General features: G+C 39.1%; 1 protein-coding gene across 1 annotated transcript; it reads right to left on the minus strand.

The window, feature by feature from the left end:
• Positions 1-5,195: 5,195 nt before the first annotated feature.
• On the minus strand, positions 5,196-9,631 carry LOC140936435 (neuropeptide FF receptor 2-like). The gene has a single exon (XM_073385907.1). The coding sequence runs from the start codon at positions 9,212-9,214 to the stop codon at positions 8,027-8,029; it is 1,188 nt and encodes a 395-aa protein (XP_073242008.1). The 5' UTR covers positions 9,215-9,631; the 3' UTR covers positions 5,196-8,026.
• Positions 9,632-14,675: the final 5,044 nt, after the last annotated feature.

The raw sequence follows: 14,675 nt of genomic DNA on the forward strand, positions 1-14,675 counted from the left end.
AGGCGTACGTGATCTTGTTTTCTCGCTCTCTGTTGACAAATGTGGATAAGCGTGCATTTGAACAAGAGAGTGACCTTTAAGGTGGCTTACTACAGTTTTCAGATAAAAACTGTCGACATTTTCAAATTGGCACATTTTTAGCAGCTGAGGGTCTCTACTGTGAACTGTTAATCTCTGCAATTGATGTAAATTATAGTAGAACGTGCAATGTAGTGACCGAGCACCCAAACAGGGGACTGGAAACTAGACCTTTAAAGGCTCTTTTCATAAAAACTAGCCGTGCGACCCTATCTGAAAATTTCAGGATTTATTTTTTAGAAATAATTGTTTTTAGAGACAGAGAGTGTGTGCAAACTGCATCGCGGCAAACCCGCCATCAGAGCTGAGAAAGACTTCTCAACAATTTTTTTGTGGAAAAAGTCATTGCTCGTTCTCACCAAACCGAAGTCTCTCATGGGAGCTATAAAGGTACTGACGTACGCCTGTTTTCGTGTCTGCTTCAGCAGGCAAAAGTAATCGTTTTGTTTGTCAGTAGTCTGTCAGTGGCAGTGTTGACCAAATTATGACTTAGCTTTATTCTTATTTGAATCACGGCATTACAGAAACCTTTATTTTCACATTCATAGAATTTTTAGATTTCACACATATAGGATTTATTGATGAGAACTCGCAAAACGGATTGAAGAACCGAACCCTATCTAGTCTGGTTATGTTCCTTTTTTCTTCGGCTCGAAGGTGACTCTTTTTATGTACGCTTCCATTTTTTTGGTCTGTTTCAAGCGCATATACATTTAGAGTTAGTACATTTTCATTGCAAAAGCGATTGTTGTATTTTGCAAATCATAAACTAGCAAAGATGCTGCAGGTACGAAACCGTTTATTATCCACTTGTTCAAAAGGCGTTTTTCAGTTGTCGAAAATAACATTGCATAGGAGACACGCTAGTGCGAAAATTTATCTCTTTGTCATATTCTTGAGCCGAAAATCTGCGAAAACCCAGCCGTAATAAAAAAAGTTTTACTTAAATTTTCCGCATGCTGTTTATCAATGAAACTGTAATAAAAGGCAATTTAACCTCTCAAACAGTGCCAAAAATGCGAACGCGTGTTCTTTTCTTTGATTTAAAGTGACTTGATATTGTACAAGGCCAGAGAGGGCAACTTCTCAGCGAAAACACAGCACAACGAAGTGCTTTTTTTTTTTTCAAAAAAAAAAAAAAGCCATTAAGCCTGAGTTTTCTCAAACAAGTGAGCACATGGGAATCTTTCTCGTTTTTTCTGTCTTTCTTGTTGTTGTCGTTGTTGTTGCCATGGTTTGGGAGAGGTCTCTTTGGGTTTCAAAAGGTCGTTATTTATATGAGACTGGCGGTTTTCTTTTAATTCAAGTTGCTTTTAAAATTCTATTTCAGTTCCAATCTCGCGGTTGGTGCCTCTATCTTCTAGCGCTACTTGAAGAATGAAAACAACGGTTAAAGCAGTTTCACGAATCAAAAAACGAATACGTGTGATTCAAAAGTGATCATGTTTTTTTGTTATTATAAGAAATCCCATTGTTTTTCAGAAGAAAAATTCATTTATTTGCTTTGAAAAGCTGGATAAGTGCGTTCTGAAGGTTACAGTTACTCTAAACACATGCAAAACTCCAGGCTACAAGTATTAATGTGGAAATATTAAACATCTTATAAAACATCTTATAAAGATTTTTACTCTTTTTGCTCGTCCTGACCATATAATTGTTTGTCTGTAAGTGCTCAGCGTTAGATTTTTACTCTTGTACTAAAATGCTTAATGGGTTTGTAAATAGTGCAATGTATTTCGATTCATTACAGACTAAATGTATTTTTATCCTATCTTATTAATGCACCGCAAATAAAAAACACTTAGAGAAATGAATTGTTGCACACTATGTTTGCTTTGGAAAATGGAAAACGTCTTTATTACTAAGAGCCCTAAGACTGATAAAACAATGAGAAACAGAAAGGTTTTTGACTGATGTTCAAATAAATAATGCCAGAGAAACATTTTTTTGGTTTCCATGCCTACGTGGACCAGTAGGAAATTGTTAAAGCCGTAGGTAACAATCTTCTAAATGGAAAGTCATGTTATCTTTCTAACAGCTCCAAATAAGAGAAATGGCTTAAGTCCTGACTTTTTATATACAATTACTGAAAATCAGTAACAAAATCATTCAAGAACAAAGAGGGGAAAAAGTGAACTCGAAGGCTAACACTCCTTATTTAGAAGTAAGCGTAAGAAAAGATGGTTTTAAAGTGTAGACGGTCGATTTGGAAAAAGTGGCCAATTACGGGTTTTTTACGGTTTTCACTAATTTTAGAAGGGAAAATCAACTTTTTCATTTATCCCGGCCTCTACGAATCATAACTGGTTCGTCCTTTTCTCAGTCGGCGTTCTTTGCGGATCGGGAAAGGGGCCCAGCCGATGGCTCCACGACATTTAGCTTTTCGTTTTACCTTTAGTTATATAAATGTTGTATCAGCAAAGCTCTTATTACCGGTATTTTTGTCCCCAATCAGGATTTTATGGTCTTCCTCAGAAATATTGTCAAATTTGTCGCTATGAAATTGCACTCAATACTTGAAATGGGCCATCCATCTTTTTCTGTTTTTCTTTTCGACAGTTTACAGTTCAGCTTTTTCTATTAATTGTGATTAATTTTTGCCCGATTGTGGCTATTTTTTGGCGAATGGCAATCCAATATGCATGGCGTATCCAAGATTGCGTATTCTCTAATGGCGGTCATCTGAAACCACGTCATATGACGTCTTGTGTAACGTGAATACAATCTAAATTATAGCTGAACAAATTTGAATGTGCAGTTTTACAAATCTTGTAAGAATTTGAATGTCCAACCATTGATTATCTTGAAAATGTGGAACATTGCCCCCCCCCCCCCCCCCAGAATACCTCATAAAGCCGAGTTCTATTCTTGCTTTTCTTTCTACGTTTTGCGCCAATTCTTTTGCCTATTAGGCCATTTTGTACCCACCACCAAAACTTCTAGGTCTTCACGGTTAACTGCCCAGTTTTCTGGCAATTTTGTGCGGTAGAATTGACGTCATTTTTCACATACCGCAAATCTCTTCCAAATTTGGTCAGCTGTGTGTGGTTATGATGAATTATCCGCGGGATTTTAGCCAATCAGAAACTGAGAAATATTTTGAGTGAATAATAGTGTAAATTATAAACTTGCCTCGTCAGCTATGGCCATGAAAACACCAAACACTGTCCGTAATCGGCAGAAACTGTGACGATTTAAAAGACCAATGCACCGGTCATTAGGGTGGAATATAACCTGAATTTTTGTCTCCATCCACAGCGAATAAAATGACTGCGAAGTAATTTAAGGCAAATTGGGTATTCTGGCAGAAGTATTGACGAGAACCAACTTGCCTAGCTTCCCTATGAACTTGCCATTGCCATGCTTTCTTAATTAAGTTATCTCGGTGTCGAATCAAATATGATTATTACAACTGCTAAACTCATTAAGAATTAATTTTAACGGAGGTCCTCAAAGAACGAAAGCATAAACTCATGATGTAACACACTTTGCCCTTCGCTGCTGTGATGATGAATGGACTTTTTTCCTCTCCAATGCTGATCAAATCTAACACTTATTTCAACTTACCGTTATACCTGAAAACTTGAATTATGTAGAGGCTTCGAATTTCTTACAAGAAAGAATATTTTCCCCGGGAGGTTAAGGTTAAATTTAGTGTGTGTAATGTTTTTGATGAAATATTAATCGGACAATTTGTCTGCACATTAACAGCTGAAAACGTTGTACAGACAATTTGTCTGCGTGAAAAAAGAAAATAAAGAAAAAGAAGCTGTTAGAATTTTATTAGAGATTTGAACACTTTATGCAGGGAACAAATGGAGCGGGGTAAAATGCCCTCACTATCACGAATGACTTCATCGTTTATACGGTATAAAACATAAAGATAAAGTTTAAATTGCAATTTGAACGAATTCAAGTGTTGCCTAGTAATTGCTGCAAGGATTCCGCTGCATTTTTGCCTGAAGATGATTGAATGCCGGCGGCTTTCTTGAAAGTCAGAGCATAATGATTCACCGGTTGTTAGAAACTATGAACGCAATTCACAAAGCTGAATCTCCCAGCAGGTATTGGAAGTAGGTTAATTGTCTCTATATACGTACGAAGAGCTTGTAGGTACACACCTTCAAAACTCATCTAGCGTTCGAACTAAGTTGGATACCCGGCCAAAAACATTGAAAGACGAAAATTGGGCTTTTTTTCGACAGCTGGGAAAGTGTCCACTCAGTCACGGTAGGTCTGATCTCAATTAATTAATAAAATGAATTAAGCTAATTAATTTGTTGTGTCTTCATGATCAGAGAAAGATTGAAATATCATTTTTTTTAATTATTATTTTTGCCTTAGTCGTACAAGGAGGCGGTGGATGACTCCACCAAAGGTTTTCCACGATTGATGCCGCATCATGTCCCACCCCTGTTAATATCATCTTGTAGATCTGTCTACAGTATTGTTTTAAAATTCTGATTTTCAGACAAACTTTGTTACGCAGCAGCCTGTAAGCAGTCGTCTCGGCACAGTTACAATTTCTCTTAAATGATTTCTTTCCTTGACAAGCCTTGAAGGAAACCAATATGATGAACTGTTATCCATGTCTCGTTACCATTAATCAAGCTGCAAATCATTTACTTCATACCCGAACCACTGTTTAGGTCGTGTGAAGTCAGTTTTCTAGTTTTTCAAATTAGGTGGCAGTGCATTCAACTACTGTTTGAGTAAGGTATCAATAGGCTCATCAGTTGAAAGACCTTGAAACAACATTTGCTGGTTAACTTTACAATGAGGTCAGATGGCCGTTCTCACAGTAGTTGTAAATACGCAAAAGCTTTGTAGTAGTTTCACTTGGCGCAACCTAGCAAAGCCGCGTAAGACAGCACTTGCGTTGAACTTTCATACAGTTTTCATTGCAAACAGTGAAAACGCGTTCAAGTTTTCAAGGTACATCCAGTGCTGTAGGTGTGTGTTTCAAATGTTTTTAAAATCTTCAGTAACCCTTTGTGTGTTTAAAGATGTGGTGAATGTCTTTCAAGTATTTAGTTTTTTCTACCCCCTTGGAAATAAGCATCTATAATACCTTTTCCTTTTGTGGACGATGACGGGTTTTCCCCCCTTTTTTCTGTGCACGCGGATCACGCAAGCAGGTCGACTTTAGATTTGTTGGCTTTTTATCAAGATTAACAAATGGGACCAACTTTAGAGATAATATAAAAACAAAATAGAAGAACCATTCGTAAAAGGATCTGCACGGTATGTTATTCACGCACGCACGTACTCACGCCTACGGCATTCAATTTGAACTCCCGTTAATCGGATTTCTTGAGATTCACCTGTAGCTACGTCTTAGCTACTTTTGTCACTTGTCTCTAATTATTCAACAAGGGCGGAGGTTGGAACATTTCTCGCTGCAATCGCAATACATCTCTCTCATTTTGTTACTTGTATGTTAGCGGCTTAAATAATCGGCCTACATTCTTTAAGACTTGTTGATAGAAGGATCTTCTTGTAGTTATCTTAAGATCTTATGATAGCAGCGGTGTCACTTTGAAGGCAACGTTTTTGTGTTTGTAATGATTTTTCATTCCAAAGGTAGCCCTTTAAATAATATTTTAAACCCAAATGCCTAAGCTTGCCTAGCAGTTGTCTACCTCAAAGAAAGCATAATTTAATAATTCTGGCGGAACCAGATGGCAGCTCGCGATGTCTGTTTTTGTAATAAAGGCTCACAAGGAAAGCTGGCTATAGTGTCAGATGATAACAACAAAAAGAACAATTTTAAAAATTCACAGTAATTAGTGTACCAAAATGCCAACAAAACACTGAAAACGGTGTGTGTTTCTTTGGCCTTTGGGTGGATGGTAGTCAACCATAAATACTCTGACTTTCAAAATGAAGTATTACGATGTTGTTACTGCCTTTGCACAGTTGTGTCCTTCGTAGGGTTTTGATTGCCCACCGCCTGTTTACGGTTGCGCGTTTTATTGAAGAAGTATCACGCTATCCATAAAAGTATCACGCACATTTCAAGTAGTTTAAATTTATTTCCCATCTTCTTTGTACATATTTCCTTATGCCAAAAAGACAAAAGAACCTACCCTTAATTACGAAAGGGACGACCAATTAACAACGTGGAGAAAACGTTCACCTTGAATTCGAAAGTTGTTCAATGGTCAAGTAAAATTCATTGCCAACATTCACAAAGTTACAGTTGAAATCGCTCGCAGCTCATCATGAAAAGCGTTTTATACCAAACTGCAAATACTGGAAATAGAGAAGCCGTGACTACTAAGCACTGAGGTCGAACTTTGCGAGGAATTTTTTAAACTCGAGTGGAGCTAATGAAAATCATCCAGCAGTGCGGTGTTACTGAAAGACGAAGCAATTTTGTAATTACACTCTTCGGTGATCCATTGTTAGAAGGGGACAGTTATTATCTTATAATAATACGTCACAGTTTTTTTCATTTTAAGGGTAATAGTCATTTCAAAGTAATGTTTAAAATGCGATGGAAATATGCATATATTAAAAAAAAAAATCTACGCATAAGGGCGGTCATAGGTACACCTGTGTTCTAATTTTGCAGACATTTCAAATTCCATTCCAAGTGACCCTATGTTGCAAATCACCACTTAGTTGTCAATAGAAAATAGGGGGAAAACGTGCCCCTCTTCAAGAAGGCAAGTTAGAAATAAACGGCTATTGTAGTTGTGTAAATTGATTTTATCTTTATCTTTAAATCCCTCTAGAATGAGCAAAGATCTCAAGTTATGGCGGAGGGCGTAAGTGCCTCTCTTGTGTGATGGACAACTCGCTAATGCTAATACATGCCGGCATTGACCAAACAATTCTTCGTGCTCCTCACATGAATTTTTTTTTGCTGAAAAGAATCAAAGGAAGCTTCCGCAAATGACTTATATGACGTGACCTAGCATTAATATTGCCTATAGTTAAAGAATCTTAACGTCATTCATAGCTTTGCTTTTAACTTGAGCGCCGAGTACGAATTGCATCTATCCATGATTGACGAAACAAAGGTCGCCGATTTTGAAAATCGTAACTACAATTCAGTCCTGTTTTAGAGTCGACATTTTGTTGTCTGTCAAGTTCAGTGTTCTTGAGTTTTCCTTTTCTTAGGCGATTTGAATACCTCAGATACACATTTTTTTTCAGATGTGCCATTTTTTTTGGACTACGTGTTCATGATCAGAATTTCCTGTGGGGGCTTTTTCTTTACAATCTTCTTAGTGTTAATGGAATACGTACATAACTAGGCGAGAGCTAGTTGACACCGGATGTCCAAAGAATCACAAACTGCCTAGAACAAACATAAAACACGTAAAGTACACTGTTCTGGGAGGGTTTGAACTAACCAAGACACCAATGACAAGATGGTAGGCAAACCTTGCAAACAACTTGACAAGGCAAATCAAAATACTCCCACATTGCTAACAATGACGTTACGATGCATCTCTTCAAAGAGACAACCCACGACGAATTATGAGCGACACTTCTCGTCCTCGTGTAGATGTTAACAAAACTAATAGGAAAGAGTATTTAACGCCTAATTATTGATGCAAAATTACTGCAAATATAGCCCTTGAGTGATAATTGGAAGTTGCAAATTAATTCTTTTAACGATCCGTGGGGGACACAAATCGGCCCATTAAGTTACTCATCCTTTTAACACTCAGACAATTGTTACCAGTTTTCTTTTCAAAATTCTGAGAAATAGCTCTCCCCCTGAAGCTTTCCACAGAATTTGTTTCCAGTCTGCAAACGATTGTCCCTGCTTTGTTTGTTCTTCAAAGGAAAATTGATCTGCGTATTCTTCTTGTCTACCAGTTAAAGTTATCTTTGACCCATGAATGTCAAAATCCTATGATAGAAGAAACACTGCCAACTCAATGCTGATTCATAGTCTTTTCGAGAGTTCTTGGACGCGTCAGTTGGTTTTTCAGTTCTCCTCAATGTCGGTAGAATCAGGATCAGCCGAGGACGGTGTTCTAAAAGAATACATTTTACTCAATTGCCGGGTTATTCTCGCATGAGTTTTACGTGCCTTTCCTTCGATTCTTGCGCACCTTCGAAGCGCTTTTTTGTAGCTTTGTCGGAAATAGTCGTCAAGGGCACCGTACAAGTAGGGATTTAAACAGCTGTTGAGCCAGATGCAGAAATGAGAATACTTCATCATTATGGTGAAGTACGGATAGTTTTCTCCTGTTCCATAATCGTACCAGAAAAACAGCACGTGATTTGGGAGGTAACACAGCGCAAAGCTCACGATCAGAACAATCAGTAAGCGAATAAACTTCTTGTGGTTTGCCTTGGTTCTGTCACTGGTCGACTTTCTGCCCTGGAGGCCTTCATCTCTGCGATTTAGAACAATAGCCATTTTACCATAGGCTATCCCAATTATGACTAAAGGGAGGAAATATTCTGCCACGAATAGATACAAAGTGTAACCTTCCCTTAGAATTGTGTCAGCCGGCGGGTCGCCCCAGAATTCGTCGCAGCTGAATTTGTTGTCTTCTCCAAGCACTTCTTGCTTCTGAACATCATTGACAATAATTTGCGGTAAAGCAGACATGAAAGCAAAAAGCCAAACCAGCAAAAGAAGTAGCTTGACCTTCTTCAGGGTCAATCTAGCCTTCATTGGATAAACAATGCCCATGAATCGTTGGAGTGTCAGGGAAGTAAGGCTGTAGATCGAAGCCCCCTGGCATACCAAACTCAGCGCCGGAATGAGTTTACAAACTGCGGTGGACCCGAAGAATCCAAACGGATATTTTCCCGTCTCGTAGTACAGTAATATAAACGGCGTACAGAACAAACCCACGGCCATATCAGCAATTGCCAAACTCATCAGGAAGAGTCCGTAATAGTAATTCCTTAAACTTCGTAACTTGCGATTCCTCCTCACTGCCAAGCACACGAGAATGTTTCCAGCTATGTTTAGAATCACAATAAGAACAGAGAGGATGAGTCGAACGACTAGCGAGGGAAAAGGCTCTGGGATTTCCCGGCTGGATGCCGCGGTTGTCGGAATGGGTGTCTTTTCGTCCATCGATGTCGACAGGACTGCAGTCACAGAGTTTGTCCACGTTGTACTCGTAGCGGAAAGAGAAGGACTAGCTGAGGTCATGATGGGAACAAACTGAACGCGTCAATACTTTGGCGCTTAATTTACTCTGTTTGGTCTGGTTGCTATCGTGAAATAAATCTTGAAGCCAAGAACTAAATTTTCACGCGCAGCTGAACAAATTGGTGATGTCGAACTTTTTGCCGTGAAATACGCTTTGAACTACTTTCTTGCATCTGTTTCAACACGATATGAGTGATATTAACTTCCACTCGGTGGCGAAATATGCCTCAATTGAGGAGCGCGCGATTTGATCGACTCACCCTTATCTGTCGAATCACGTCATTGTGCGTCGTGCTCACGATGTCGCGATTGATTGAAATAGTGAGACATGCGGGGCTTTCTGACATGACAGGTTAGCTGCGATGACTGGTTAAAAGGATAATTAACGGAAAGATCTACCGCAGTCCGAGAAATCCCTTTCTACAATGCCATGGCCGGAGATCCAATTTGTAGGTAGGAGTGAATTGTGTACGATGTTAGTATTTGTAATGAGAAACAAAACATAAAAGTCAACAGTGTACATTTCTCTGAAAACAATTCTGCCTTTCCATTTCGATAAATTTAGATAGCAAATGTCTTCTGGATCGGTGTGACTGCCTTCTTGAAGATAAATACAGTGATTCGTAACTCCCTTAAATGCTCTTTGTACCTAATAATATTGATAATTTTCCCTCGTGGAGCAGGAGAAGCTTAAGTTCAGGGAAAAAGCTGAATGTTTTCTCAGCGTAGCTTATTTATAGTTAAGTATTCTAATCGTTTTCTCGTCTTTCACAAACAATACTTCAGTGCTCTCGTATGGAAATTTAACACGGTGTCTTCAGACTAAAGTGAGATAAGTTAATATATTTACAAAACAAATTTTAAGGGGCCGCATGAGATTCTCTTTCATCCGGTATTGTTGCGTCACTTTTTGAAGTAAGAAGTAAATGACAAACAGTGCGTTTTACCGAATTCCACATCGTGAATTTCCATGTACACGACGCGCGGTTCTTTAAACGTGTGTTATTTGCAGGCAAATTAGAACTTTCCGCTCATATTTGTTTTTTGTGTTAGTGTTTTATTTCGTAAGGGGAAAATCTTTCTTAGGGTAGCGTAGCAATTATCTCCAATTCTGTCACAACACACTTCAACGTGCAATAAAATGTGAGATCGAGGCTTTGTTGAATATTATGAATAAATTGTAGGATGAAAGAGCAGCCCGTGAAGATTATTACTTTTAGTATTTGCATTTACAGATTAAGTGTTTTGAGTGTAAAATATACATTTGAAATTAGTGTAAGAATCAACTGTTTTTTGTTTAGTAAGTAGTTATGTTAAGTATGCAGCACTAAAAACGTTCTGCTCGGTCAATTTCCGGCAGATCTCCGGTCGAATTTGCTGCCTTTGGTTTTTAAAAAGTTAGAAATGGAAGGCATGTAATCTTCTCATCCTCGACTCGATCCCTTGATCATACATTTGCGGCGTAACTAAGTCACGTGGTATCATAAGAAAACAATATTATCAAAACTTAATAACTGTCAGTGTTCTTTGAAGCAGAGGACATTTGCCATGTTCGGCTTCTGATTGTTATGTCATAGATTGCCTTCACCTTCGAAGAAGCCTTAAAAAAAAGGAAAAGGTGCGTTTTTGTTTCTCCCAAAATTTTAGTCTAAATGTATCAAATAAGAGCTCTGAGCAATTTGCAGCAAATTTAAACCTTATTTTCGCAGCAAATTAAATAGAGCCTACAATTAACAAATGGCGATTTCGTTGCCAACTATCACAATAATATCAGTTGCAAATGAGTTTTGAAATAATTACAGAGTTCATTTGTTCGCGTGTGTTTCGCCGATATCTCGTGCGGGACGCTATGAAACTTAAAATTACTTTTCCGCGATGACTGAAAATCGAGTTGATGAGAGTGATAATTGATCAAACGTTGGTCATTTGGTTAGTGACGATAAGTTTTGATCACAATGTTTTGCAAAAAAGTAAAATTGCAAGGTAATGAACACTGGGTGAAACAACTGGGGAGTTGGTTACCACATTTAGTTGACGGTCTTCTTAAAGACTGTGGCCCCACACCAATACATTTTCGTTTGAAAACGCACACATTTCGATGCGTTTAGGCCTTTCGTACACATTAATACGTACGCTGAGCGTTTTCATCGAAAACGCGTCGATTTGAAAACCCTCTTGAAATGGATCAAAACAAAAGCGCATACATCTCATATTAGTGTGGACGACGGTCGAAAACGGCCCGCGAAAATGCATCAAAAATGAAAACGATAACCGAAAATAGCATTGGCGCGTGTGTTTGTAGCTTGCCAAGGGTTCCGATTTCTTGAGCATGCGCATAGAGTTCAACTTACCCCACAACGTGCAACTCTATCGTGTGTGGATAGTCCAAAACGCATCAAAACCGGCAGTGTGGACGCGAATCGATCGATGAGTTTTCCCTGACATCGAAAGCTCATACTTTGAAAACGCATTAGTGTAGACAGGGCCTAAGGGTGTGTGTACGTAAATAGAGGAAATGGTTTCAGCGCGCTAAATAATAAAGAAATGGAGTCAAAGACAAAAACTAGTGCTAAATGCAGGTATAGACATCAACTGTGCAAATTATCCATTCCGACTGTCATCCTGAATCTTGAAGGCAATGTTCACACGTACTTAGCTTCATCAGTGATACATTAAAGTTTCTGTTATCATTTTTGAAGCGCAATCACAAAGAAATGATTACTAAATGGGAACAGAGTAGCAATAGGGACTAGTAAAGAGACTGATCCGTGTCTTAACATTGATGCTTAAAAACAAGAGGTTCCTTCCCTTCTCCTGAGCTGAAGACGCGCCATCAAATGATTTGGGCTACACAGATCACATAACATTACTTTAAACTGTCCTCATTTTCAGTTTTACTGGACTTTCTTCTCCGGCCACTGACAGGAGTCCATGTCGTAGTCTCCTGCCACTGACAAGAAACTGACAATCTGCTTCTTGAGAGTGGAGTAAAGCCCGCGTATCTCGTTTAACTGCGTCCAAAGGAAATAATTATACTGTATCCAACATATATACTTTTCTGTCAGCTGTGTAGATTGTGAAGCTCGCTGAAGTTGTTTCGCAGCTTCTTTGTTTGACTGCGCATTCCTTTAAAATCTTCCTTTGTTTTGTCTATGAACTTTCTAATCTCTATTAAATCGTTCTCGCAAGCTGCCAGCTGATTTTCTACGGCCCTCTTTTCCTCGTCTACCGTTTTCAAAAGTTTTTCAGGAAGCTTTCCGCCCTCAAATTTCTTCACGGCGTCCATGAATTCCCGCGATCTGCTTCTTAGCAAAGGAGCAGGTTTCGAGGATCCCGAGTTCTTTCTGACGGGTATTTGAGAACTTTCCCTCGGGTTCTTTCTTGTAGCAATCATAGGGCTGCCTTTTGGACTTCCCTTAGGACTAGGATCTTTGGATGTTGTCGGTGAAGGGAGCTTTCGAGACTGATTAAAGAAACTCATGATTCTGGCCACGTCTCAAAACCGCTTGGTCAAGAATATTTCGCAATGACCTCTGCCGCCGCGTTGTGGTTGAATAAGTCTTCCGTTATCTTCCTCTGTCTCTGTTGACCAAAGAAAAGTAAGACGACTTATTCATACGTAAATACGTATTGAGAGCTCTTCAGACAAACGTAGAAGTTTTTCAGTTGAATTGCTTGGTCAAAGAACAGCGATAGTTTATAATAGGCATTGTCAAACAATACTGTTTACATGTAAGTTATCACTTTTATTATACACTTCGCATAACTGTTTTGAAGGAGTGCCTACCGTAGCTTTTTGAATAATTGAATCCTCTTTCAATTCTGTTCCTCAAAAGTTGTCCACTCCTTCTAAAGTCGCCTTTCGCTTGTATGGGCATTTGCTCGCACACTGCTTGTTGATCACTGCCTCATTCCGCTCCGATAAAAGTTCCGCCACTTCACTAAGTATGGGATTTGTCGACGGCATCTTAAACAATTCATATCATTTGTTTTTATACGACACACATGATTGCTTATTAAGTAAGGTTTTAATTGAATGGATGTATGTTTGCATTATAAGTATAGTAAGTAGTTGCTAAGAAGTTCAAGAATGGCCAACATTTGTCCTCAAAGCGGGCACACCAACGTTTTAATAAAAGCATCTCTGCAAAAAGGAACTACGCTCGCTGGTTCGCTAGTTGCAAAAGGCAGGCGAATCTATATTGAGCAAAAAGAAAAGCGCAACCTCCGCGGGACGCGTAATGCGCCTGTCACATTTCCCTCAAAATTGTGCATTGGATTTGTTTTCAGTTTCTTCTTAGGCTATGTTCTTACTATACCGGATACTCGAAAATCTATTCGGTATTGTGTGAACACCTATATCCGATATGTGACTCTCTACTTTAGAGATCGGCGCGGCGCAGCTTGGCTCCGTTACATAAATCGCGCGGAAATATAATCACCGTTCGTATGTGTGAACAGTAGCCCACCGGTATGGTTTTCATGTCGGCGCAAAAGCTTTCCGGTTTAGTATGAACATAGCCTGAGTATTACATTCTGATTAAGTTGTGATCATAAAAGGGCTGCAATAAAAGGGCATACGTACCACCACGTGTGGTGGTGGATGGAGCAAAGACACAGCCACACTAGCAAGCGCGAAAAGGTTTTTTGCGGAGTCGAACATAGCTTGTCCCCGCTCATGTGGTTCCCTTTTTAGATTCTAAAGAACCCTCAGCATTTGCTTTCTTATCTGTAGAGTGTCCAGCGATTTTGTTACCTCTGCGTCCTGCGTCCCTGACAAATAAAAATCCCCAAAGACGCATAATAATTCATGGCATGTGTCCCGTAGAACGCAAAAATCGATTGATCTGAACTGAGATGTTTTTGTAGAATATCCTATTCTGTTTCTGTTATTGTGGCACGGTTGTTTAACGATGCGTATTTATCTTAGTCTTTTCTTGATTTCAGTGAGCTGTACTAAAGAATTTGTAGTCTGTCTTAAGATTAACTGTCTGGTTACATAAAGGCCTAAACATTTTCAATTTAGGGCTCCTTGTTTTTTGAGTTGGGACTCGTGATTTTTCACAAGATGAGTCCCGGGACTCAAACTATTTGTAGCTAAATCACTGGGTATCTAATCAGTGTTTATCGATATGACGTACCGAAAGTTCTTAGCCTGCTTGACTCGCGCGTGCTCTACCAAGCGCTAGCAACAAGACGAAAGGACGGGAAAGATAGAACACACACAGCCTAAGCTCGAATATGCTGTTCCATAATCTTCCAAACATAAGGATTTGTATAGGAGAAAAACGATTGTTTCTGTAACCTACGAATGCATGTGCAGGGATTTAAATAAAAATCGGCTAACCTCACTTAAGGTATTTGTATCTTCTTTCCTGTGTGGTCACCGAGCCGGTTTCACTGTAGGTTTTGTTGAGCCGATTTGCTCAAAGGACAAGAGATATTAAACCGGTTACAGTAA

The sequence above is a fragment of the Porites lutea genome, chromosome 5 (assembly GCF_958299795.1).
Source record: "Porites lutea chromosome 5, jaPorLute2.1, whole genome shotgun sequence".
NCBI classification, from domain to species: Eukaryota; Metazoa; Cnidaria; class Anthozoa; order Scleractinia; family Poritidae; genus Porites; species Porites lutea.

Coding starts and splice junctions, on each gene's coding strand:
- LOC140936435 (XM_073385907.1), bottom strand. CDS start 9,214: ATGACCTCAGCTAGTCCTTCTCTTTCCGCTACGAGTACAACGTGGACA.